Genomic DNA, 26,823 nt, shown 5'->3' on the forward strand with positions numbered 1-26,823 from the left:
GAGAAAATTCAATCATGTGTCAAAAACAAGAAAAATGTTGCTTAAGCCAAATAAATATTAGAAAATGAAATTAAAAGCGAAAGGAATGTTGCCAAAGTCACATAAATATATAAAAAAATGGAATGAATGTTGCGGAAGTGAAAGGAATATCACAAGTTAAACAACTACTAGGAAAATAGAATAAAAAGTGAAAGCAATTGAAAGCAAGGACAAATATTAAAAAAGTGAAACGAAAGTAAGAAAAGTTAACTGAATGTTACTCAAGTTAAATAAATGTTAGGAAAGTCAAAGGAATATTACCAAATGTGAAATAAACTTTACTTTTGTACTTACTTGGGAATGGTGTGGAAGTACAACAACAACTGAGCCAAGTGACAAGAAGACAACTGAAGGCTATCTTTGACCGCATCGCTGGAGATGACAACAACACTACGTCCTTTAACATCGCGGCAACCTAAAACAAAATAAAAACAAAAACGATGTTCAATAAACCATTTAAAATGCAAAACTTTCAGAGAATTAGAATTCTTTCTCTAATACTTTTCAGTATAATAGCGTTAACACAAAAGTCCTGATTCGACCTTTATTTCCCCAATCGCCTGTCGTAGGCATATATGTTCGTCAATTAAAAAATATTTTACTTATTTTTTATAAATCTGTGTCATTAACAGTTCAGAAAAAGGCTGTTTCATTAATTTCACGCCCTGACGATGATGTGGGAAAGAATGTAAATAGCTTTTATTTTTTCATTGTTCTAATTTTTTATTTACAGTGTATTTGCACCTTTCCATGCAATTAATGACTGAGCTTCTCGGTATCATTTCTAATAGTTTGTTCCAAGCTGAGTGTTAAAAGCGGATTAAAAGTGTTTTATTTTTAATTCCTTGTATAAAGTAAAGGTAGTACTGTAACCCCGAAAAATTTCGGGTATCATATTTCAACTAAAATACTATTGACTGCTCTTGAATCAATTTGAACGATTTTTTTGCGTCACATGTGTACGTACGGTCAGAGTAAAGGTCACCTTTTTTTTTTTTTTTTTCAAAATGGATGCTAAAAGGGTCAGAAGGGATTTTTTCGTGATATCTTTATGGTCGTATGTACGTATGCCGCATAATTTAAATACAATTAGCCGTAGAATGTTGAAATTTTGTTAATGGGATTGCAGTAACATCTAGTTCAGCACCTTCCATTTTTGTCGAAACAAAAACATGCACCCACATCTAGGTGTATGTGTATCTGATGGTGTGCGCATGTGTGTCTGGATGACTTGGAGAAAGCTGCAACGGAATGGCGATGGTTCTTTACGTTGTAATAACTTAGACAGGCTTTACTGATAATTTTATTCCTTGATAATCAATTCTCACGACACATATTCTTTTTCATTGTAAATCATTGTGGGTGGGCTATGCACCCCACAATTTTATACAGATTATATTTTTAGAACAATGGACAGTAGGTAGCAGAGGCTAAGCGACACGTCAGCGAGCGAAGTAGCGCTTTAACGGCAAGAAAGCTGAAGAAAAAGTGCGCAGTTAACCAATATGGAAGCTCACCAAGAGAAAAATTTCAGTTCTTAAAATATTAAATTCTGAATTAGCTACGTCATCAGCAATACGCAAGTCATATGAGATGGAATGATCTAGAAACGGCGTAGTCCAGAAAAAGGCATTGCTGTTCTTGGAATAGACAGGGAGAATTAAGGGCTTAGCGCTAGTAAATATAATATTTTTAATTTACATATTTTTTATCTTAACATTTTTAATCAAAAAATAACCGATTAACAATAATTTAATCAAAATTAAAGGATAATGACAGAAATGAAACGTAACTGATATTTAATGAAAAATTATTCATAGAAATTTGCACAAAAGCATTAGTTAACATAAATTATGATGTCCGGCAGTTGATTATTCGCAAAATATTCAAATTAAAAGCAAATTTACAGAAATTGGAAAATGATGGAAAAATTAAGTCACCCCTTTGGAAATTCTTTTTTCTTTAATATGGTGTATGGTCACTTTGGACAGATATGCACACCTCACTTCTTGATTTCATAGACTTTGTTAAAGTCTATGATCAAGTCTTGTAGTTAAAGTCTATGATCAAGTCTTGTAGTTAAAGTCTATGATCAAGTCTTGTAGAGCTGCACGCGACTTTTCTAAAAGTGCACTATTCAGTTCCTGGAGGGTTCAGAGAGGAATTTGGTGTATTGAAATTTGGAGCTCTAAGGCATCCCACAGATGCTCAATCGGGTGCAAGTCAGGTAAGCCGGCCAATCCATTCAAGTGGTATATTCTGACTGCAACTATGCAGACACCGCATATGCTCGGTAAGGCCAAGTACTGTCACCCATAAGCAAAAACTCTAGTAGAACGGTTAGTTCGAGCTCCCTGTGGCATAAAGGAAAGCCCAAAGGTCTAAAACCAAATCTCTTGTAGTAGCTTCGCGTTTTTTTCGAGCCGACAACAACAGAAAACGGTCTTCTTATGCAGTTGCTGCTCTTGGTCGCCACTGACCAGGCTGTCTCTCAACTGATCCAAAGCTTAAAATGCGGCTCCAAACTCTTGACGTGACATTTTGAGCGATATTAAATTTTCGGCGACCTCCATCAGTGTTTGACCTCACTCGATTCTACCAATTATTCGCCAGTTTTTGACCTTCACTTACATGACGCCTTTGAGCCATAACTACTGAATACCGATCACTTCCGAAACCACATTGACTTTAAACAACACTCCAGACCAGAATTCTAACATGCGTCCATTACACACCACATTGTCTATCATCTAATTTGCATATTTCCGGCGCTAACCTATGCACGGAGTGCAAGTTTGTGTTCAGTTTTATTTAATAAACATAAATAATTATAGCATTGGGCAATTAGCTGAACCATTAACTTACGGATTATATTTTTTCTCATCATCCTTTAATTCTGATAACCAGTGTATATGTTACGGTGAAACACCGAAATCTGGAGAATGTCGACTTTCACCGGTGAATGTCAACATTCACATAGTCGCTTGGTGTATATCTGAAATATTTTCCAAATACTCTTATTTCTGACTTACACCGGTGAATGTCGACATTCACCATTTGAACATATAAGAATATTATATTTCCTTCTCCGTAATTCATTCGCGAAAAAACGCACTTGAGACTCAGAATAAGAACTTAAGAATATAAGAACTTAAAACACACAGTACATTCAAAATGAGAAAGGAAAATAATAGGAGTTAAAAACTTACTAAATTATGTGATTCAAATCTTTTTTATTACAACAACTTAAACTATTATGACACTTTGAATTGCACAAGAGGCCCTTGCTTTTACAACTGCATTTATTTGTGGAACACTTCCTTTTGGAATGGCAGCGTGTACATATACTCCTCTCTTTCGACCTACACCAGAGCATATCTGTGATTGTCGACATACACCGGTGAGGGTTCGAATGTACAAGAATGTAAAGAGATATTGGATCTTTCACCGACGTATTTGGTGAATGTTGACATTCTCCGGTGAAAGTCGACTTTCTCCGATTTCGGTCTTTCACGGTAACATATACACCTCTTACCAGGCTCGGTGAGTCCTGTTTTCTTATTCTCATGCATTGGTAAATTGTGCGTTTTTTCTTTAAAAGTAATTGAATTACGTTGTTCTTAAGTTCCGGTTAAGGATTTCATGCCTTTAGTTAATCTGAATGCCTTAGTTGTAGAATGATCAACAATTTAAAAGTGTAAGTCTCGCTAAGCTTAACGTGGGACCTAATTGCTTTACATCTGGAACTCTTAGAAGTATAGTGAATTAAGTCTGTTGATGCACATATTTCGGTGTCTTTTTTCTCCAAGAGGTGCCGAAAGCTAACTCCAAATTGTTGTGCACCGAAATTTTTGCCTTCCTGCCCGGTGGTCGATTTGCCTGTTTTTACGTAAAAATTCAAATTTTAATCGAAAAAAAGAAATTTTTTAATGTATTTAGTGTTTTAGGTTTTCCTGTATTTTACAACAAATTTTTAATGATGTTTTGAGCTTTTTATGCATTTTTGCCTTGTGAGAAATGAATTGATTGAATGAGAAATATATCTCTAATGAAATTCTAGGAAATAGGTTTAAATGAAATGCTGCAAAACATGTGTATAATTTAATAGGCCGTACAAGGAAGTCACGCGGTGTCCATACCAGATTTTTATTTAACAGTATTATCATCAGTTGTTGCAGATATCAGTGCAGGGTTGAATTAGGTTTTTGAACTGTCTTTTAGAATTTAATTTACAATCTTTTAGCTTGTAATTATTCATTACATTGATTCAATAAATTGGGTTTGTAAACTACAAGTGAAAAATTTCTGAGATGTAGATGTAAACCAACTCCTGTTATGAAAGCGAATTCAATGGGTTAGTAAGTGGTTTTCAAGGGATTATATATTTGCAATATGAATACATAAACAAGCATATTTGTTAATATAAAAAAATATACAAAGAGAGTCTCACTAAAGTTTTAAAATCCTCGGGGGCGACTTTAAAATCTGAAGTTTGTTCAGACTTTTTTTTGCCTTTCATGTTTTGTGCGAACTGAGTGAATCTTGGATTAACAAACTCAGCGATTCAAAAGCAATATATTGCCAATGGGAAAAGCATAAAATATTTAACTTGTTAATCCTCATTAAAAATATTAAAGAGAATAATAAAAAAATAATTATAATCCGAATCAAGCATAATGTCAGCTTATATTACAAAAACATACACAAACACAACGTATGTAAGCAGAGACGCTAGGTAAATAGTCGAATTCCATACTGAATTACGGATAACGGGCAAATAATGAGTTTTCTTTTCGCATGTTGGCAGCAGTCAACAGGATAGCCGTATCCGGAAAATGCCAAACGATAGTTTGAGTATTAATGTCATTAAACGGATTAAATTACCGATGCGGAAGTAAAAAAGTTAAAGGCTTGTTTATAACAGGATTTTGAAGCTTAAATGATTGCACAGACTTTCTGAAGACAGACGACAGCCTCTCTGAAGTTATGCATACAAACAAACCCAACAGGGGCCGGGTAAAAATTACTGGCAATCACAAAATCATTTTAAAATTTTATTTTTTAATCACTAATAACATTATTTGACTTTGCAAATAATAATAATGCTACTTATGGCTAAACAGAATAGAAGACCTAATACAACGGAATGAAATAAAGAACAGAACAGAATGGAAGTAATTCAGTAGAATGTAGAATAGAATAGAAGATAACTGCAACAAACACAACAGAATAAAATATAGAACGAAAGAGAAATATAGGGAACTTGTATAATATACGGAACACAGCGAAATATATAAGAGCAAACTATATAACACAAGAAAATAGAATGTAGAATAAAGCAGAACGAAATATAGCGCAGAACAGCATAAAATACATATCAAAAGAGAACGGATTAGAATAGAAAGAATTCAATAGAATGTAGAACGGAAAAGAACGGAACAGAAATACTGCAGTACAAAATAAAATACAGAACATAGCGGATTATATGTGAAAAGAAGCAACAGAACAGAATAACACAACAGAATACAAAGTAGAAAAGAAGAAGATTTCTTACAATTCACAGAAATATACTATCAAACGTTTCAGCTAATACACGAAAATATACGATGCTTCATATACATCATACACGAAAATATAAGGTAAAAGGTTTTGGCTTACACACAGAAATATGTGGTATTTCTTATACACAGAAAAAGGCATTTTCAACTTCCGAACTTCAGTCACAAATGTTTGATAAAAATTCTTAATTTATACACGCAAATACGCAGTAAAAAAAATTCTGTTTATACATAAAAACACATGAACAACTATTTCGGTTTACAGACGAAAATATGCACTATTTCTTATACACGGAAACATGCGATAAAATGTTTCGGCTTATATAACGGGAAAAAAAAGACATGTTATTTCTAATTGGTTGAAATCATATTAATGACCATTGACTACAAAATAAAAATGAGCTCGATTAATAGATTTCAATGGATAAATAAAAAAATAATAATAAAATAAATCCCTACACAGCACCGTTTGTGTTTGCACAATTTAAGAATAAGTTGTTAACCGCAACCGAATGCATTCGTTTCAATAGAAGGTGTGTCTGTAGACTAACCGGTTCCATTGCACGAATTAATGCCTTAACAGATTCACAGTGGTGATCTATGTATATATGTCTATTAAAGGTTACAATAGGCGTTTAAGTATCTCCTAACTTTCATTTTCCTTCAGATACCTTGATACATAGATGGTTATAATGGCTTTCTACTGCGCTAGGCAGTACTTCCCAGTAAACTGAGGTAATCCCATTGCGGGCCTTGCGATGAAAAATTCCTTTTTAGTCTCGAAACAAGTGAATGTGAGAGTGGGGGTATTCTTCTTCACTTTCTCCGGTGGAATGGCGTTAGACACCAGGATGCCTGCGTTTGAGACCTTAACTCTAATCGAATAAATTTATACTTTCGAATCAATTCCAGATTAACTTAAATAAATGATCTAATTATTATGATTAGCAGTAGTATTTTTTTAAATAATTATATTTTGGGTTATAAAAGAAGTGACTGTATATTTAAAGAATCTACAGAAAGTCGTGTACACACATGGAAAAACACAACAGCTGGTGTGTAACACGTAATTTATTCTTCAGTTCATCCAAGGAAAGTTGATGTGTAGTTTAGATTTAAAAGAAAAAAAATTTTTTTTCATCTTTTTGAATCAGCAGATTGGCTCCAACAAAGCCATAGAATTCTGAATCTGTTAGACGGAGGGCAGAAGGGATGTCTCAATCAGGCTTGTGAGGAAATTCCCAGAATCACGACTAATGGGGGAGAGAGGAATATCAAATTCTCTCGTACATTTTTTTTTTTTTTTTAAACTATGTTTGTTCTCTGCGATATTCACAGAGGCATCGAATTCTCTGGCACATTTTTTTAAAACTATGTTTATTTTCTGCGAAGCTCAGATAAACAAAAACATTTCTTGCAAGACAGCGCTGATATGAATAAATTTTAAAAAACTGCACATAACATGATGTAATTTACCAAAAAGGACTCAAGCTTTAATTTAACGAAACTGACTTAATAAGTGCGTTCGAATCATTATTTTTCTTTTAAATGAAATTTGAATACAAATTTGAGAAGTGCGCACTCTCTTACATGTCTTGAGGGGTTCTAGATATATTTAACGTGGGCTTGATGTGAACATTTTCATATAACGTAAGTACAAATAGGACAAACACTTTATTATAACCTGAACAAAACAAATATAATTTACATAAAGTTAGTAACATAGTATTCAGCTGGCGTACTGCGTGTAACAATCTATAACATTCTCTTCTAGTTCTATATTCTCGACTCTGTGTCACGTGAGAGAGAGCGAAAACGCGCGCCCATCGACTAAAGTACGCATGCGTAGTGTTCATCACACATCCGCTCTAAAAGATTTGACTGCGCCTTTGAATGACCTGTCAAATCCACATACAAACATTTGTTGAAATAATTTTTAATAAAAGCAATATTCATGAAATTTTTATGAAATGTTCTCCAATATTGGCAATTTTCGGAATACCAGATCTTAGACTGGCATGCTTTCTTAATTTCCACGAGTTCTCTCTTGTGTGGTTCGAAGCGCGAAAGACCAAACTCTTCATCGGAATAGTGTTCTTCTGCTTTCAGTGGAACAATTCTTGGAACGTTATTTACTTCTCCGAAATCAATGTCTGTATCATATATCACACCGACATAATTCACAGCAGTCTTGAACTCTCCTATCTTGTTTCCGTGAACATGCTGCGAAGTATCATTAGACATTTGCCAATAATCAGTATGCTTCTGATGATCGCAGCAGGCCCAGTTCATCTCGCACAAACTTTGTTTTCACTATCAGGGATTAAGACTATAACTCTGCTGTGACTTTCCTTAAATTCTTTATGACGAGTCTTCCGGTTATGGTAGAATGCATAAGCTTGTTGTTTTCCAACAGCTGTATGTCCGGCTTTGTAATCTTCAAATCATTCAAGTAATCAGTCTTAGTTGTCCATGAGAAATAGGGGTTTCATCACTCCAACACGTGAACTTAGTTGTCCATGAGGAATAGGGGTTTCATCAGTCCAACACGTTTCCAAGATAGACAATGGACCATTAGGACGTCTATGTTACAATACTTAGTGTATATATACATCGTGTATCTTTTACCTAGAAAGGTTTAAATTTTAATTTATCGAACAAACTTAATTACATCTATTTGCATTGAGTGCGATTCAGTTTAAAAGAAATTTGAACACGCATGTTAGAAATGCACACACTAATGACTTTCCAAACATTGCACATGAACATATATCTTTCACCTAGAAAGATTTAAAATTTAGTTTCCCGAAAAGCACTTAATAACATGAGTTTCGAATCACTATGACTCAGTTTAAATGAAATTTGAATATGAATTTTAGAAATGCGCTCAGTAATGAACTTTCAAAAAATAGATACGAACACGTTGAATCTTTCGCCTATAAACACTTAAATTTTAGATATAATAACATAGATTTCGAATGAATGCGATTCAGTTTAAATAAAATTTTAATATAAATTTTAGAAATGCTCACATTAATAAAGCATAAATGACTTCAAAAATGCATGTGAACATCTTTTATCTATAAAAGATTAATTTTAATTTATCGAAGCAAACCTAAAAAATCATACTTTCGAATAGTACAGTCATAAGCTCAATAAATTACAGACAAAATTTTTTCGCAGTTAAGTGTTTGATTTAACAAATTACAGAAAACGTGCCAAACAACAACTGCTAGCATTTATCACTATTACTTGCTTTCTGTAAAATGTCGTCTGCTCACGAACAAAACTTTCTATACAGTTAATTTTTTCCTTTAACTTAACAACTTAACCAATGCGTCAAACGATAATTAACAGCATTCATTACCATGACCTCTTAACTTTCTTTCCGTAAAATATTATTTGCTTACGGGCACAATATGTTACATAGTTAATCGTTTGCTTGAAGAAATTCCAGCGAATCCACAAAACGATAATTTGTCAGCATTTCGCAACATGACAACTGACATTCCGCAAAAATCTTTCCGTAAAATATCGTCTGCTTACAGACAGAGTTTTCTATGTAATTAATGGTTTGCTTTAACAAAATCAAGCAAATCTGCCATACAATAACTGATAGTACAAATTATTAGGACATCTCAACTTGTCTTCTGTGAAATACCATCTCCTTACGGACACATTTCCTACGCAATTAATCGTTTGTTTTAACAAATTCCAGCGAGCCTGCCAAACGATAAAAAGCTTTTATTACTATCCCGTCTCAACTGGCTTTTACTAAAATATCGTCTGTTTACGGAAATAATTTTCTCTGCAGTTAATCGTTTGCTTTAAAAAATTCCAACAAGCCTGCTAAACAATAATTGAAAACACTTAGTATGATGACATGTCAATTTGAGTGCCATAAAATATTGTCTGCTTACGAAAAAATTTTTTACACAGTTAAACATTTGCTTTAATAATTTCAACAATAAAAGTGTAAACGATAATTCAAAGCCTTTCGCACTCAATATGCTTTCGGTAATATATCGTCTGCTTATGGATAGAATTTGCTATGCAAATAATTGTTTGATTTAACAATTCCAGAGAACTTGCAAAACGATAATTGGAAACATTAAATATCACGACATGTCAGTTGCCGTAAAATACCGTCTGCTTACGAGCATAATTTTCTATGCAGTTAATTGTTTGCAATAATAATTTCCAGAAAACCTGGGGAATGATAATTGAGAACATTTAGTACGATGATATCTCAACTGGCTTGCCATAAAATATCGTCTGCTTATAGGTAGAATTTTCTATGCAGTTAATCGTTTGCTTTAACGAATTTAAAAAAAAAAGAAAAAAGAAAAAGAAAAAAAAGAAAGAAAAGAAAGCATTTATTACTATACCGTCTCAACTTGGTTTTGCTAAAATATCGTCTGCTGACATACGGAACTTTTTATGAGGATAATCATTTGCTTTAACAACTAGCAACAAACGATAACTGACAACGTATATTTTTACGCAGTTAATCGCTTGCAGGAAAACCACCAAACGATAACTGATAGAATTTATCCTAGTTAAGAGTGATTTTTATTTGAAAGTACACGTTCCTCAGCCTAAATATCAATGGCGGTTATACCTACGCAGACGAGAGGACGACAGAACATTTTAAAAAGGAAGGGAAAAACGTCAATATTACCTGAGCATGACAGGAAGATAAACGTAAATAGACGTGAATGTTCGAAATCGATTTTTCAAGCGACAGAAAAGGGGACACACCGCAGCGTTTCTCCATCGGAAGCCGGAGAAGAAAAAGGCAGGAGATCTCATATTACTAAATGTATAAAAGTTTTTTGTGCATTCCGAGTTAATTAACTTTAGTAATTTGTTTAAAAAAGTATTTAATATTTCTTATTAAATAACTTACTATTTTAATGCATTTTTATTCTGGTAAATAAACTGCTTCGTTTGATAGTCAATAACAGACAGATTAATATGAAGATGAAATACTACCTTACGCTTTACAGAATGGCAACATGTCGGCGTGTGGAAGGTAAAAATATTTTATTTTGGGCAGTGATAGCACACTGTTTTTAAGCAGTGGTGTGTATTGATTAAAACCGTAAGACTAATATCTTACATACCGCCGAATGGTAACACATTCGCCCTTTGGAGATAAAAATATTTTATTTCCCAAAATGTTGACACTGCTCGTTTACAAATGCAAGTTTGCTCATAAAAAATTCATGAAATTTGCACAAAATATGAAATAAATCATAACCATATTCGAAATTCAATATTCTAGCTTCGAGGTGAACATGTTCGAGTGAAGGACTGAGTGCATTCAACGGCATTTATTATCATTACATCTCAAGTTGTTTTTTCGCAAAATCAGCTTACGATCGTAATTATCTACGCAGTTAATTGTTTGTCCTAACAAATTTCAATATAACTGCCAAACGATTATTGACGACGGCATTTATTATCATTTCATCTCAACTAGCTTTCCGTAAATCATCGTATGTTAAGAACATAATTTTTTACGCAGTTAACAGTTTGCTCTGATTCAGTGGCGCTAGTAATAACAGAATAAAGCCTTGATGTAAAGCGACAAAAAATAGCAAAGCTTTTCAATTAAATTGCGACTGCAGAAGATTTTAGTTCTTTCCTTATGATCCCGAGACAAAAAGCAGTCGTCTTCTAGGAATGGGCAAGGTTCACCAAGAGCACACAGATTTCGATTACAGAAATATCGAATAAAGTTCATATTGGTGACTTTCCTTCGATCCCAAAAGTATAATTCGCAAGAAATGTCTTCAGGAGAGACAGATGGAGCAGATTTCTGAAGTTCAGCGTGCTATGCCTGCATTCTACTACCTGACAATGCGCAGTCACTCAATTCTTTCTATTCAAGGAGTTTCTAGCACAGAAAAATGTCGCAATTCCAACCCATCCGCCTTATCCTCCAGATTTAAAAACCTCAAGGCTATTTAAGTAAATATCTCGCCTAATTTTAATAATACCGAAGACATACAAAAAAAAGAGTTACCGAAGACTTAAATGGTGTTCTTAAAGACTGAAAAGCTGAGATGTATGTAGTGTTGCAGGAAATTTTTGAACTAATGTAGCAAGAGAAGAATCGAAAAGCCTCACGTGACGTCCGAGATTGCGTTATTTTGTGACGTAATAGGTTCGTAATCTCACATGATCTCAAATGTCATCACAAATTCAGCTGTATGACATCAGAGGTTCGCAAGCTCACGTTGATGTAGTCGCAAATTCAGTCTCCCAGGCGGTGTTGCCATACATTTTCCATTCAAAGTAGCAAGAGAAGTACTGAAAATAACAAAAAGCAGCACGCGACATCAGAGGTCATGTCATTTTCCTTGACGGTTATAAACTTATGACGAACAATAGAAATTCAGTACTTCTTTAACCAGTAATATAAATGGGAATTCTGAAATTCGATTCTCATCGTTTCACTAAAAATACTTTAATCTGACGAAAATTCTACAACCAAATTGCTAATTTTCCATTGTCAGAATCTTCATTTCTCCTTTTAATTAATTCTCAGTTAATTTAGCTACTATTTTTTGGTTAATTTCTTCATACCTATATTCATAGGTGTTTTCTCACGTTCGAATTGTTAATATTTTCGTACTAATTATTTTGAGCTATCTTCCCTCTCCCTTCTTATTCAATGAGATAATATTTTAGCCAGAAGGGCAATTTGCCCAGAAGGACTATTAATTTCATTTTCGCATTTTGCGTTGGTTCATTACAAGTGTTGTTTCACTTTTCAAATTGTTGCGTAAAATATATTTAATGAAATTAAATAATGAAGAATCTATGCATGAATGCATGTATGTTTCTCGCATTAAAAAAAACAGCGGTACCTACACACATCCAATTTTGAATAACGTAGTCATCCACTAGAATATGGGCATGTGGAAGCCCAAATTTGGAATTTGGAATTTGTTTCATTACCTATTTCATATTTTTTAAAAATTTAACGACTTTTTGATTAACAAACTAAACGATTTCAAAGAGAGCAATGGCAACACTCTACAGAGGGAAAGAGGATATATATATATATATATATCGCCAGCGTGCGAGACTGTGTATCGGAGAGTCTAAAGATATGCTCTTTTAAAATTATTTTTGTGATATTGCTGCTGAATTTAATTTTATGGTTTAAGAGCGAAGAACATTACATTTCATAAATAGAGATAACACACAAAACGTAAAAAAGCCCTTTTGGGCATAATATAAAACCTGAAAGCCTTCCTATTTTTTATATTTTTATAATGAGATATTTATTTCAATTTCATAGCATTAACAATCGGCTAGCCGCCTAAAGTAATTTTTTTGAAAGAGAGGAAAAAAATCTTATACATAAAATCCGAAAACTTTTAGATTTTTTTTTATCTCAAAGGGACCTTTTTTAACGTTTTTGTGTGTTATATTTGTTAAATATCACGTTCTTCGCACCTAAACCACATAAAATTCAATTCAACAGCAATATCACAATTAGCATATCTTTAGAATTTCGGATATACAGTCTAGCGCGCTGGAGATAAAAATGTTTTTTTCCGTACAATGTTGCCATCGCTCGCTTTGAAATCGTTGAGTTAGATTTGTACTAGATTTTATTAAATTTGAAACAGTTATTTGCAGTCCTTGTGATTTTTCTATGTACTAAGTAGAAAATCATTAAGTATTTTTAACTGGACACTTATAAATATTATGATGAATAGCTAACATGTACACAACACCGATTCGAATGCAAACAAAACCAAACAGGAGTCCGCCTATGGCAGCGGCCATGATAAGCCATGACGTCACAACGTTACGCTTCATGGTTTCATTTTTATTGCAAGGGACATACGGAGGAGGCTTATTCCATTTATTCTAACCTCCTTGACTGATCAAAACTGAAAGGCAACAGTTAGGTGCGCCGGAAATGAAAATGTTTTATGTCGAATACTGTTGCCACTACTCGCTTCCAAATAGCGGAGTTTATTTAAAAAAATTAATTAAATTCTCACAAAAAATTAAATAAACCAAAAAGAAATTCCAAATTTGAGTTTCGAAGTGCAAGTGTTCACGTGGATGACTATGAATATTCAAAATACGGTTAGCTGTACGTATTGTCGTTTGTCCACAACATACATACATAAAGATTCATTATTTAATATTTTAAAAATAATGAGTAGGGACAGCATTTGGTGCAACATTTTTAAACGGAATATGCAGTAAAATATGCGTTAAATGTTAAATAACTTACCTTGATATTTGATAATAAATCGGATACCATTTAAGATACATTTTTTAAAAACCAAGAATAGACGTCGTCTTTGACTTCCGGTCACGTGGATTTGAGTAGACGAATTCACGTACGAATTCGTAAAAACGTTTAATGTTGCCACCCACAGCTGTGATGGGTTTAAAAGTAAATGCTCATAACTTGTACTTATGATACAATTCAACCATTCCTCAGCATGATGAATGAGATTCGATTTTCAGAAAAACGGTTCAACGTACGTCCAACAAAATCGTCTTCTAGGTAACATTCTTTTTTTATTCGGTTCTCACAACGACACAAAAGGGAAAACGGTTCAGAGAATTTTTGCAACGCCTCAGTAACTTTACTGAATGAATGTACTGAAAACGAGAGCGAATTTTTTCCCACTTGAGCCAAGCAGCTATTCGGATGCAGAAACGAATTGAAAATTGGCGTAAATACGACGTAAGAGGAATTAGTCTGATTAGATCACAATGTTTCCCATAAAATATCCCTCGAGTGCTATTTTCTACGCAGACTATCGTTTGCTTAACAAATTCCAACAAACTGCCAAACGATTACTAACCTTAGAAGCCTGATATCTCAAGTTCTTTTCGTACAGTACCATCAGCTTATGCGAAAAGAAAATTATATACAGTTAATCATTTGCTCTAACAAATTTTAGCAGCTTTCAAACTAATAGGGGGAACGGAAAGTAATGTCGTTTCTGCGCATGTCGACAACAACATGCTAAGGGCAGAAGTGGAAGCAAATCCATGTCAAACATTCTTAACCAACCTTGGTCGACCATCCAAGAACATTTAAAGCAGAATGGAAAAATAAGCAAAGCAGGTGTTTGAGTTCCCTATAATCGTCTGAAAAGAAGAAAGCCAACCTATCCATCACATGCAACGTATTGCTTCAACGGCACCATATAGAACCGTTTTTTGATCGTTTGATTAGTGGGGATAAAAAAATAAGTCCTATATGATAATCCAAAACTCAAAAAGCAGTTTTAATAGGGGTTACAAAGGGTTTACATCCCGAAAAGGCGCTTCTGGGCGTTTGATGGAGTATTCGCGGAATTGTTCATTTTGAATTGCTGAAACCTGGAAAAACTGTTAATGTAGACCTTTATTGTGAACAATTGGATCTAGTGAACCAATATTTAGTCGAAAAATATCTGGCGATTGTCAACGGAAAAGGCGTCATTCTGCAACACGACAATGCAAGACCGCACTGTGCAAGACGAACACTGGAAAAATATAATGAATTGGGGTGGGAGGTACTGCCTCACCCACCATATTCGCCCGATATCGCACCCTCGGATTTCTATTTATTCCTATCCCTACAACATTTTCTTAGTGACAAAAAATTTGAAAATTTGGATGATGTCCAAAATGCCATCTCGAGATATTTTATTAAAAAACCAATTGATTTTTATCGGTCTGGGAATGAAATCGGCATACTAGATGGCAAAAGGTTGCTGATAACGAAGGTGATTATATTATTGATTAAAAATAAAAACTTCTTACAAATTTATTCGTTTGAATTTAATGTAAGAAAGCGACATTACTTTCCGGTCCCCCTATTATAACTGACAGTAATTAGTATTATCACTTATTAAGTTGTTTTCCATCTGCTTACGGGCGAAATTTGCAATGCAAATAAATGTTGACCAATTCCAGCAAAACCACTGAATGATAACTGACAGCATTTAGCATCAGACAGCTCAAGTTATTTACCGTAAAATATCGTCTGCCTGAGGACAGACATTTCTATGCAAAAAATTGTTTGCTTTGGCAAATTCCAGCAAATGGCAAATGATAAGTGACAGCATTTAAAATCATGGCATCTCAACTTGCTTTTCGTAAAATATTGCCTGGTTACAAACCGAAATTTTTACGCAGACTATCGTTAAATTTAACAGATCACAGTAAATCTGTCGAATGATAATTGATACCATTTATCACCATGGCTTGCTTTCTGTAAAATGTCTGCTTACAAAGATTGCTATGCAGTTAATAGTTTCCTTTATCATAACAAATTGCAAAGAATCTGCCAAATGATAATTAGCAGCACATCTGAACTTGCTCTCTGCAAAATACCGTTTACTTAAGGGCACAATTTTCTACGCAGTTAAAACATCCTCTGCTTAAATAATAATAATAGGTGGGGGTTTTACATTGGAATGTCACCATGTCAGGCCTCGTCGCGCTTTGGGAAATACTGACAGAATTGACAATCCCACCCATATGCTTTTGCGAAAATGTTTCGTTTGCAGACCAGAGTGTTTGAGAATTCTTTCCTAAACGAAGCCGAAAAATGCTGCTTTACTTTGAATATACTTGTTTGTTTATTAATTTATGATGGATATGCAATCTTTCTATAGCATCTACGATTAACTACTTAAGCAGGCGATATTTTAGCAAAAGCAAGTTGAGACGGCTTAATAATGAATTATATTAATTATCGTCTGGTAGGTTAGTTGAAATTGTTAAAGCAACGATTAAATGCACGAAAAATTCTTTCCATAATCAGACGATATTTTAGCGATTTTTATATAAGGTACGTTGATATAGCATAGTAATAAATGTTTTAATTTGACTTTTGCCAGGTTTGTTGAAATTCGATAAAGCATTCGATTACTAAGGCAGAAAATTCTCTCAGCAAACAGACGATATTTTCGTAAAATTTCATATGTTATGGGGAAAATACAGTCAATTCTCGTTTGCGATTTTACAGGCATTAAACACTGAAAGAAAAAAACGAAGCAGTGAAACCTTTTACAGAAACTATGTATTTGTATTTATGTTACTACTTTTATTTGAATTTTGAATTCTAATTCCAGTATGCTCTTCCGAACCGTTTGCTTTGAGCTGCGAGATTACATCCTTTCGTTAAAGGTAGATCTTTACTAAATCAGAGGAAACAACAAAGTGCATTCAAAATTCTTTCTGTACGTAGACAATATTTGGGCAGAAGCTAGTGGACATGTCATAAATATGAACACTGTCAATCATCTTTTGGCAACTTTAAGAGAACTGATAAAAGATATTCTGAAATATTGTGGAAACGTTGCATTCATAATTCGATTCGAATTATTAATCTATTCTCCTGGGCTTTCTGATCGTTTGCTTTACATCCTCGTGATCAAACGTTTGCTTTGATTCAGCAGAATACAACTGCTTAGAAAAGCTAGTCTATAACCAGACGATATTTTACTAACATTAAACTTGTGAAGTTAAAAATAACTTATTTATCTTTAACTAATAGTTCATTTTAAGTTGAAAAGCTATTCATTCATATTACCCTCTTTTCACCCACGCTTTTCATACCAGAACATAAATGACATAGCGAGAGTTTATTCAGATAAAGGTAGAATGAAGTGCTATTTAAGCAAGAGTTTCGGAAGTTATTTTTTAGAGCGTGTCTGCCTATTCCAGGCTACGTTGTGCTGCGATTATTAGCAGTAGCGGCGTGGATGTATTCTCGCCTTTAAGCTTGTCTCGCCGGTTACTATAGACCAGAGGTCTTCCTGCACGTTAAAGCATTCTGTGAGCCGTTAGGCAAACCTATCACACCCTACAATTATTATTAGTTACGCATTTTTGTTTAGCCAAATGTGCTTGGCTTATTGTAAACCAAGTTGGGTCATTTGTTAATTTTATGATTGAATAAAAGGGTCTTCTCAGCATCGTTTGCAGACATGATTTATCGTTCGGCTAGTTTTATTGATTTATATGTATATTCTTCTAACTTCAATATCGTCTGCAGGTTTGTGCTATCGTTTGCCAGTTTTGCTTGAAATTTTAGTATGTTTCAGGATTCAGGTCCTTTGCAGAAGTATATTATCGTTTGGCAGGCGCCTCTGAATTATAAGTACATCTTTCTAGTCCTCCAAATCATTTGTCGGCGCGGGTTCTACTTGGCAGGATTTCTGAAAAATTAATATGTTCTTCGAGTCTAATATCTTTTTCAATTATGTGTTATCGTTTGGCATGTTTACTTGAAATGTTATCATACGGGCTTCCGCATTGTTGCAGGTAACTAATATGGTTTGGAAGGTTTTAATGGATACTTCCGCATCGTTTTCAGGCGTATGTTACTGTTTCACGAGTTTTATTGAATAATAATGTATTTTTCTAATTTTCCGGATAGTCTGCTGGTTTGTGCATCGGATGACGGGTTTTAATGTAGTATCTTCTTTTAGTGGTTAGGGGAACCGGCTGCGATACCGAAGGGCCCAGGTTCGAATCCCGAAGAAGGTATGCACGTAAATTGTTTGTCCCCTCATAGGAGGTAACAGTAGCCGCCAATTTGTGCTTCAATGCTAAAATAACCAGCACTTCTGACCTCAGTAGTGACGAAAGTCTAAAACCGGATAGTGCCCGCAATTTAAGGAAAAAAAGTTTCTCCTTATACTCTTCTGGAACGTTTGCAGGTCTGTGTTATCGTTTGGTAGGTGTTACTGAATTATTAGTATATTCATCCATTCTCCCGGATCATTTTCATTCGTGTGTTATCATTTGGTAGTTTTTTTTATTCAATAATAATATATTCTTCTACTCCAGATAGTCTGCAAGTATGTGAATCCCTTGTTGTGTTTTAATGAACTATTAGTAGCTTTTTATATTTTTCTGGATCATCTGAAGGTCTGTGTTACCGTCTGGTGGGTTTTATTGAATTATTAGTACGCTGTTCTATTCTTCCGGATGGTTTGCAGATCTGACATTAGATAAGAGGTTTTGCAGATTTAGGATTTAGTTAGAGGCCAGATAGAGGATTTCAATGAATTGTTTTTATGCTCATAGATTCTCCGAATCGTTTTCAGGTGTGTGTTATGATTTAACGAATTTTATTAAAAAATAATATACTCTTCTACTTTTTCGGATAGTCTGCAGGTTTGTGTATAGTTTGACGGGTTTTATTGAATTACTTCGTGGTGTATTCTGCACGCTGGGCCGGTATTCCAGAGGTCCGTGGTTCGATTCCCGGCGAAGGCGTTGCTAAATTTTCATTTCGTCTGCTTCCAAAAAAATTCTAATGTCTCTACAAAGTGACGATGAAAAATGCAAGTAAGAAAATAAAACGGAAAACAGATATGGGCTATATGTACAAAAAATTATACAATGCAAGAAAAGAAATACAGAATGTACTACTATAAATAAATAAGAAGGGTAATAAAAATGTAGAAATAAAAGCAAACAAAATGTACGAAACGTGATACTGTAGGGTATTTCTTACGCCTTCTTAGCATGCCTTTGTGGTGTAGTGGTCAGCACACTCGGGACGTATCGAGAGGTCTGGTTCGAGTTCCGGCGAGGGTAATGCTCATTTTTCATTTCTCCTGATTCGAAATAACCTAATGTCTCTAAAATAGAAGAAATAAATACCGAAGATTCTACATTAAATAAGTAGGCGGGTACGAGAACCTTTTGCACGTGTCATCAGATCATTTAGAGTAATGTACCAGGAAATGTACACTAATATACACAATAACGTTCACCAGGAAGCATCACCTAGAAGATTCTCAGGAGAAAATAAATAAATTGCATGTAAAAAAACACGTCATCATACAAAAAAGATGCGAAATACAGGCAAACCTCTTGATTAATAGTTACAGTATTCTGGCAGACAGCGAGATTAAATAATGAAAATTTCTGAAGAAACAACTGCAGCAACACAAGCGCTCTGAATACGGAAGCATTATGTTAGAGCTAAACGACAGCGTTTAATTTATAATCATTCATAACTTTCGTATGCAGTGCCACCAAACTCACCTGAAAGGCGCAGTAAATCATTTACGCTATACGTCTCATCAAAAAGCATTAAAAAACAAAGATTACCACAACCCTAAGCTCTAAAGATAACCAATATTTATTCGAAAACGAGCAAATTTCGCACATCACTGGTAACCATGTAGTCTCAGGCGATTACCTCCATGGAGAACAAAGTTGTTTGGAATTACGGGTGGTCGTGTTCGCAAAATATCAACACACAATTTATAAAAACAGAAAAAATAAGCACATGGGAGAATGCAACAAAATTTAAGACGTCAGTTTCTTTTTCGGATTTGTTACTTCTAAGTGAAATGTATTGACGAATATGTTTATATTATTGCGTTCCTACTGATTGGTAATGGACTGGATGCACATCCATCATAGCTTGATAGAATTTATTTTACCAAAGAAATAATTTCTGAAACTTTTCACAAAAGTACTCTTGTAGCTCTTCCTCAGTATGAAAGAGTACGTACGATCAGTAGTTATCACTCCAAACCACTAAGAATTTTAAACACAATGCAAAGCAAAGCGCATCTAAACAGCGAAGCTCTCTAAATACTCCGAAGTCTGCTCTGAACTGAAAAACTGAGAAGTGATGCTCTCTCCTGTGAGTTCTTTCCGGCCGCGGAGAAATATCTAGTATTTTTTATTTTTCGAAATTACTAGAAGGCATACACGGTTGAAGTTACATATAAGGGCTGGATACGGTTAGAATAAAATAAAGGGATAAATTACAGTTCAATTATAGTACCAATTATAGTTGTACAGGTGCCGGACAAAAATAATGCCAAATCTTCGCCAAGTCCGGCGAGTTTTGCCCTATTCTTGCCAGATTTGGAGGAAAAAATTATCATTTAAAACCTTCGTCAGCTTTGCGATATCTCGCCAATATTTATTTATTGCAATAAATAATTTTCGCAATTATTTATTGCAATAAATAAATATTGGCGAGATATCGCAAAATATAATTTTCGCAATTATCTATTGCAATAAATAAATATTGGCGAGATATCGCAAAGCCTACAATTGCAATAAATAATTTTTATTAATTTTTAATTAGAAAAAGACATACATTTACAGACGACTCAGGCCCCTTAGAAACTCATGACCCATCTATGTCTCATGAGAAAATAATGCGTGATCTCTAAAAGTTTCTATATGAAAAACGCATAACTTTCAAAGGGTATTAATGTAATCGATTTTACGACTTTTAATGAATTAATTACGGTAAGAATTCTGAATATGTTGTCCGTCATATAGCAAATTTTTATTTTATACTATTTTTCATTTAATATCAAAAAGCCACTGGCTTAAAAAATTGCGTATATGTACTTCGGTAAAATGCTAGCAATTGTAAAAGCTTTTTCAAACTCTAAAAATACAAAATATTAGTTAAAAACTAATTAAACAAAATGCCAGATCGAAAATAACACGAAATTCTTAGAATGCATGCAGAAATTCTCGAATTGAGTAGTTAGAACAAGGAAGTAATTTGACTGTTTGGAAGTGCTTTTAATTTAGAGATGTGGGTAATAATTCATTTTTACTCAAGAAAAATTCCGAGAAACTTCAAATTTTTAGAAAAATTTAATGATTCATAATTTATAGAAATGAAATAAAAAGTTTCCATTTTAATCACAGAACTTACAGTTCACTCTCGGAACATTGCAATTTTTTATTATTTAAAAACACTAAACTTTGATTTCAGCTCAATGTTACATTTAACATGCAGTCAATTAATTTTTAAATGAAATTTTCTAACCCGTGCTAAAAGAACTATTATGATTTTTTCTAAGCTATATTACACGAGGAAAGGTGTTAAAATATTGAACGAACGTGAATCATTCGATTGTTTTAAAAAAGTCCTATTAAAGGTCTCTTCATTTTCATGAAAAAATTTTTATATAAATAACTAACCTTTTAATTTTACCTCCGATTTTGAAAGTTAATATCTGTGTATCTAGATTCTAAGACAAGCACGTTGCATTCGTATAATCGATACTCGTTATAACAACATTCCATTACAAAGACCGGTACAAAAAGCACCCAAACACACATTAAATAAATTTTTGCTGTAGTGGCCACTATTTCTGTTAGAGGCGAGGGCCAATTACTAGGAGCATCATCAGCATAATAAAACAATGATTAAAATTATGTTGTCATTAAAAATTATATTTCGTATTAGACAAAGAACTTAGGTGATTTTCTTAAAATTAAATATATTTAATTAAATATTGAAATAAATGGGCATTACGAAATATTTCACTAATCAGTTATTCTGATAATTGGAAGAGACTACTGCATAAAACTAACTAATTCGCTATTCTGATAATTAGGCGTTGCAGAAATAGAAAAGAAGAAGTTAGAATATTTTGCAGAAAGAAAGGGATTTAAAATATTTTTAATTACTTTTATGTAAGTTTTTATTTGTTTATATTGTATTTACTATCCGTATTATCATCCGTATTATATAACTACGCACTTTGCTTCTGCTTCCGTTACCACCATGACTCTGTCACGCTGCTTCTCTTCTTAACGCAAAGCTATTAAAAATGTAAAGTGTTTAAAATAGGAACAATTAGAGTGCCAAGTGAAATGCGGCCTCAGATGTCAATTGCAGTCAGTATAAATGAATATTTAACCTGTCTCGGCTGCCAAGTTTGCTCTTCATTACGAATCGACATTTGTGCACACCAACTTTTCTACATCATTACATCCAAGTCTGTTTCACTATATATATTTTATCTGATACTATATAACGGCTACATTGTGGTATTTATGTTTTAAGTTTTACCAGCAAAAGTAAAAAATTTTACTAACTTCCCAAAATTATGTAAATTTAGTTGACCAGAACAGCTAAGGGCCCTCTATGGCTTAGGGCCCCTCTTCAGCTGCATACCTTGCATACCCCTATTTATGTCACTGTTTCTGAATGGTTTGGAGTAGTGTATTATTGTTTAATAAGTTTTAATGAATTACTAGCTCGTTCTTCTGCGCTTCAAGATCGCTTGGATTATTGTTTGGTAGGTTTTATTGAATTACTAGTATGTTCTGCTGCTTACCTTCTTCAAAAAATACATTTCACAAATTTACTTGCACTGGTGTCAAACGTTCTTTGGGAACAAGGCGCGATTGGGGCCATAATATATTACACAGAGAGAGAGAATTTATACATGTCATGTTAAGAGACGTTTTAATATTATACCCCTTTTCTGTGGGAGTTCTTAACCAATGTGATTCTACTGTTACTGGGTATTATTGGATATTTTAAAAGCCTCTGAAGTGAAAACAAATACTTAATGGAAAGGTGGTATAAAATATTTATTTCAGAATACTTTTCTGGATGCTAAAATAATTGAAACATGCATTGTTTGCTTAATGGGAAAGCAGAATTTTATGTTTCTGTGATGCTTAAAAATTAATAAAATTAAAATCAAAAGAAAGTTTAATACAACAAAAAGTAATTAGCCAAACTTACGACAAATAAGACTAAAGTTCTAAATTATTCTTTAGTATTAAATAATAACAGACGTGAATACCGCATAATAAATTGCGATCTATGAGCGTCACAATACAGGGAGAATTCAATAACAGAAATAAGATTTCCGATATAGAGATAAAAAACAATGATGGCAGATGCATTAGCTTTCATAAGTTAATGTTAATGAAAAACAATATTGAGATGTATTAAATAGAATTAACAGAAAAGAAATAAAATACTAATAAGGTTAGTAAAACTCTAATAAAATAAATGCTAATAAAACAAAAATAAGCATCAAAAATAAAAAAACAATCTGATGAAATGCGAATAAAACAAATAAAATGCTAATAAAATGCAATCTAATAAAATGCTATTAAAAACAAGATAGTGATAATTACAAGCTAATGTTAATAAAAACAATCTTGAAATTCAATAAATAAAATGTTAATTAAAAATTTTATATCGAGGTTTTACTATATAATAATATATATAGTAAAACCTCGCTCAGTCATAACATCAATTTATTTATTTAAACCGTGATTTATAGCGAGAGATGAGCGTTACGATAGAGGTAGATTCAAATAACGAAAACACGATATGCGATATAGCGATAAAAAGCAACATATAGTAGATGCAAGCGAGCTAATACTAATAAAAAAACTCTTACCCGGCAGTAAGGCTATCTGCGAATGCAGAAGATCGGGATCCACCTGGCTTATGGTAGCCGGCTGTGTGAGCACGTGTTCACAGTATCCGTCGTCGGGCTCCTCCTCTCCGGGTGATACCACCGGCGGTAAACTGAACATTAGTTCATTATTCGCTTTTCCGAGCTCGGTTATTTTGCCCGAAGCTGGGGGGGGGGAGAAAAAAAACATATAATTAGCATCTTTTTGCAATTAATGTAATCATAAAGCTTGCCAGAAATTTCAACAAAAATTTTCAAATAAATAAATAAAAAGTAAAATAAACACAAGGGGAAAAAATTGACCGCATAGGAAAAATGAAAGGAATGTTACCGAAATTCAAATACGTGTTAGAAAATTCAAAATAATGTTGCCAAAGTAAAATAAATGATAGAAATTATATTACTAAAAAACAAAGAAATATTACCAATATGAATTAATGTAACTTTTTTAGTTAAGTAAAATTACGTAAAGTCAAATAACTGTTAAAAATTTGAAAATAATGTTACAGTTAAATAAATGTTCGAAAAGGAGAAAATATGTTACTAAAAAAAAAAAAAAAAAAAAAAAATGTTAAAAATGTCAAAATAATGTTAAAAAAAGTGAATGTTACAAGTTATAATCATGAACATAGGCTCATCGAAGCCTGAATTTCAAATTTTGAATTTGTTTTTGATTTATTTCAAATTTTGTACAAATTTATCGAATTTATTTTTAATAAACTAAGAGATTTAAAGCTGTTCAGTACCAATAATGTTCGAAATAAAACATTTTTATATCCAGCGTCCGTCCCTGTTGCCATTTGGAAAAATGTATATTTACTTTCAACATTAATCAAAAAAAATTTTAAATACTAATGACAAAATATTATCAATAGAATCTGACAAAACAGAAAGATAAATTTCGTCAAACAAAATATTTACTTGGCCGAGGTAAAGTGTCATATGAAAAGGGTGAACTCAAAATCATCTTACTTCACTCGTTTTATGAAAGAAAGAAAAATAGTTAAATTAAGAGAGAACCTTATTTCTTCTGTTTTTCACGTTCCTCATTTCATTGGAGGTTTACACAAAGCAGCAATTCTTTTTTTTTTTTTTTTTTTCCTCCTCCTCTCTTTTCTTTTGTGTGCATGTGTATGTATTAATGAATGAGGGGGAAAAGTCCCATTTTCACGCATCGGATTCCAATCGCAGACACTACTGGCGTTATTTAAGAGGAAGACACGAAGATGCGGTTGAGTACAAATGAGTCTGGAAACGTCTTTTTGGTCTCGATTTGGAATTCGGCAGATGATCCGTCCATAATTTCTTACCTGATTTTCTCATTCACATCATGCTTCTTGCTTTCCCCACAGAATCACTCCTTTTTGTCTTATCAAATAAATTATCTACACGAAACACGTAAGAATATTTCTTTTTTATGCCAAATAGATAACAAGCAAGACGCAAACCTTTACATCTTTCTTATCACGCAGTCGTGTAGCGTAAACAACAAGCAATACATAAAAATACAGAGTCTTAGGCTTTTAATTCTTCTTTACAAACACAATCAGTACAATTATTTAGTATTTTTGTACGATATTTTTCTCATATTTCATAAATTCTTCACATTCTAGTACGTTTACCATCAAATGTTGGATTTTCGCCCTTTCTTTATGTAACAGCAGTAAAACGAACGTAAGATATTTAAACCGTGGAAATATCTAGGACTTAATAAATTCTGATTAATCATTGAGGATTCCGACTTTTAAAATAATACTAAAGGCTTTGAGAACCCTCTTCGGTAGATTGCTTATAACGCAAATGTGTAAGGCATATCGCTCGTAATGCTGATATGTAGTACAATGTTAAGAACTTTGTATATATTTATAAGTAATTTTAGGGAAATTTTACGTAAAATTGTAGTATCTCATGCATAATGTAATATGAAAGGCCTCAAGAAGGTAAAGTTTCGCCGGAAAAATAAGGTTAGATGGGAAAGTGAGTGCCGACGTTTTCCTCCAACCCTAGTGTAACTATAACTCGTCCTATCACTATGTAACTATAACCATATCCAGCACTATACAAGTGTAACTGCATATGTCTTCCAGCAAATCAGAGAAGACAAAGGAACTGGAAATTCCTCGCGAGCATCGGGTTAGTTTAGTTCAGAGTTGAGTTCAGAGTATTGAAAGCTCTCCGTGCGAGCTTCGCTTAAATGCACTTTGCATTGCGTTGTGTTTTACGATTTTAGCAGCTTGAAGTGGTAACTGCTCAGTGTGCTCTGGCATAATGAGAAAAGCCTGACGAGTACCTTAGCAAAAAGTTCAAGAACTGTAAAGTGTTTCTTTTGGGAAAATAAATTTTATCAAGCTATCAGCGGTTATGTGGGAAATCCATAGTGACAACTGAAAACAATTACAAGGAATTTAAATTCCTACCTATTATTTCACGACCCTATCTAAAGCTATCCACATATGATAAAAATATATTCTGGCAAGAATACAATACAAGACTTAATTCTTTACGCAAATGGATGGGATTAAGAAGTTAAGGACTGCCATCTCACTGCTTCTCTGAGAGCAGACGCAGCGTACATCCTTCAAACTCTGCCCGAAAACCAAAAGCTAGACTTCTGATCTTAGATGGTCTATCCGGCGCGTTGGAGTTGCGCTTTGTCGAGAAGTACCTAAAAGACTTAATTGAAATCTCGACAACAGAAGCCCGTGGAAACACTCCAGGAGCTCGCTACGGATTTTGAAAGGCTCTTTCAACTCGCCTTTTCGGACTGCCCATCAGAAATAAAGAAAATCATGTCCCTGCAGTACTTCCTCGATCGCATTTAAGATTTTGAGATTCAGAAAGCACTGGGAAAGGCGGATGTAAAGGATTTAAAAAGCGCCTTTAGTGTACCATGAAAATTCAAGAAGTCCAGCAAGCAACGCGTAGAGACCGCCATTCAGTCAGAGCTGCTCAAGTCCAGAAGACAGTGAATAAACGCTGAAATTGCGGGTGGTGAAAACCAATTAAAA

General features: G+C 33.7%; 1 protein-coding gene across 1 annotated transcript in view; it reads right to left on the reverse strand.

Annotated features, from left to right (window-relative positions):
- The window catches only part of LOC118197425 (puratrophin-1-like), a gene marked incomplete at its 5' end in the record, with an annotated part of 530,248 nt that overhangs the window by 268,443 nt on the left and 234,982 nt on the right, over positions 1–26,823 (reverse strand). The window contains 2 exons of the mRNA XM_085817830.1: positions 334–454; positions 23,798–23,980. Of these exons, the coding sequence (XP_085673956.1) occupies positions 334–454; positions 23,798–23,980 (304 nt within the window). The remainder of the gene's footprint in view (positions 1–333; positions 455–23,797; positions 23,981–26,823) is intronic.

Source organism: Stegodyphus dumicola, chromosome 5 (genome assembly GCF_044657685.1).
Source record: "Stegodyphus dumicola isolate Sdum_Otavi_A_Nest chromosome 5, ASM4465768v1".
In the NCBI taxonomy this organism is placed as follows: Eukaryota; Metazoa; Arthropoda; class Arachnida; order Araneae; family Eresidae; genus Stegodyphus; species Stegodyphus dumicola.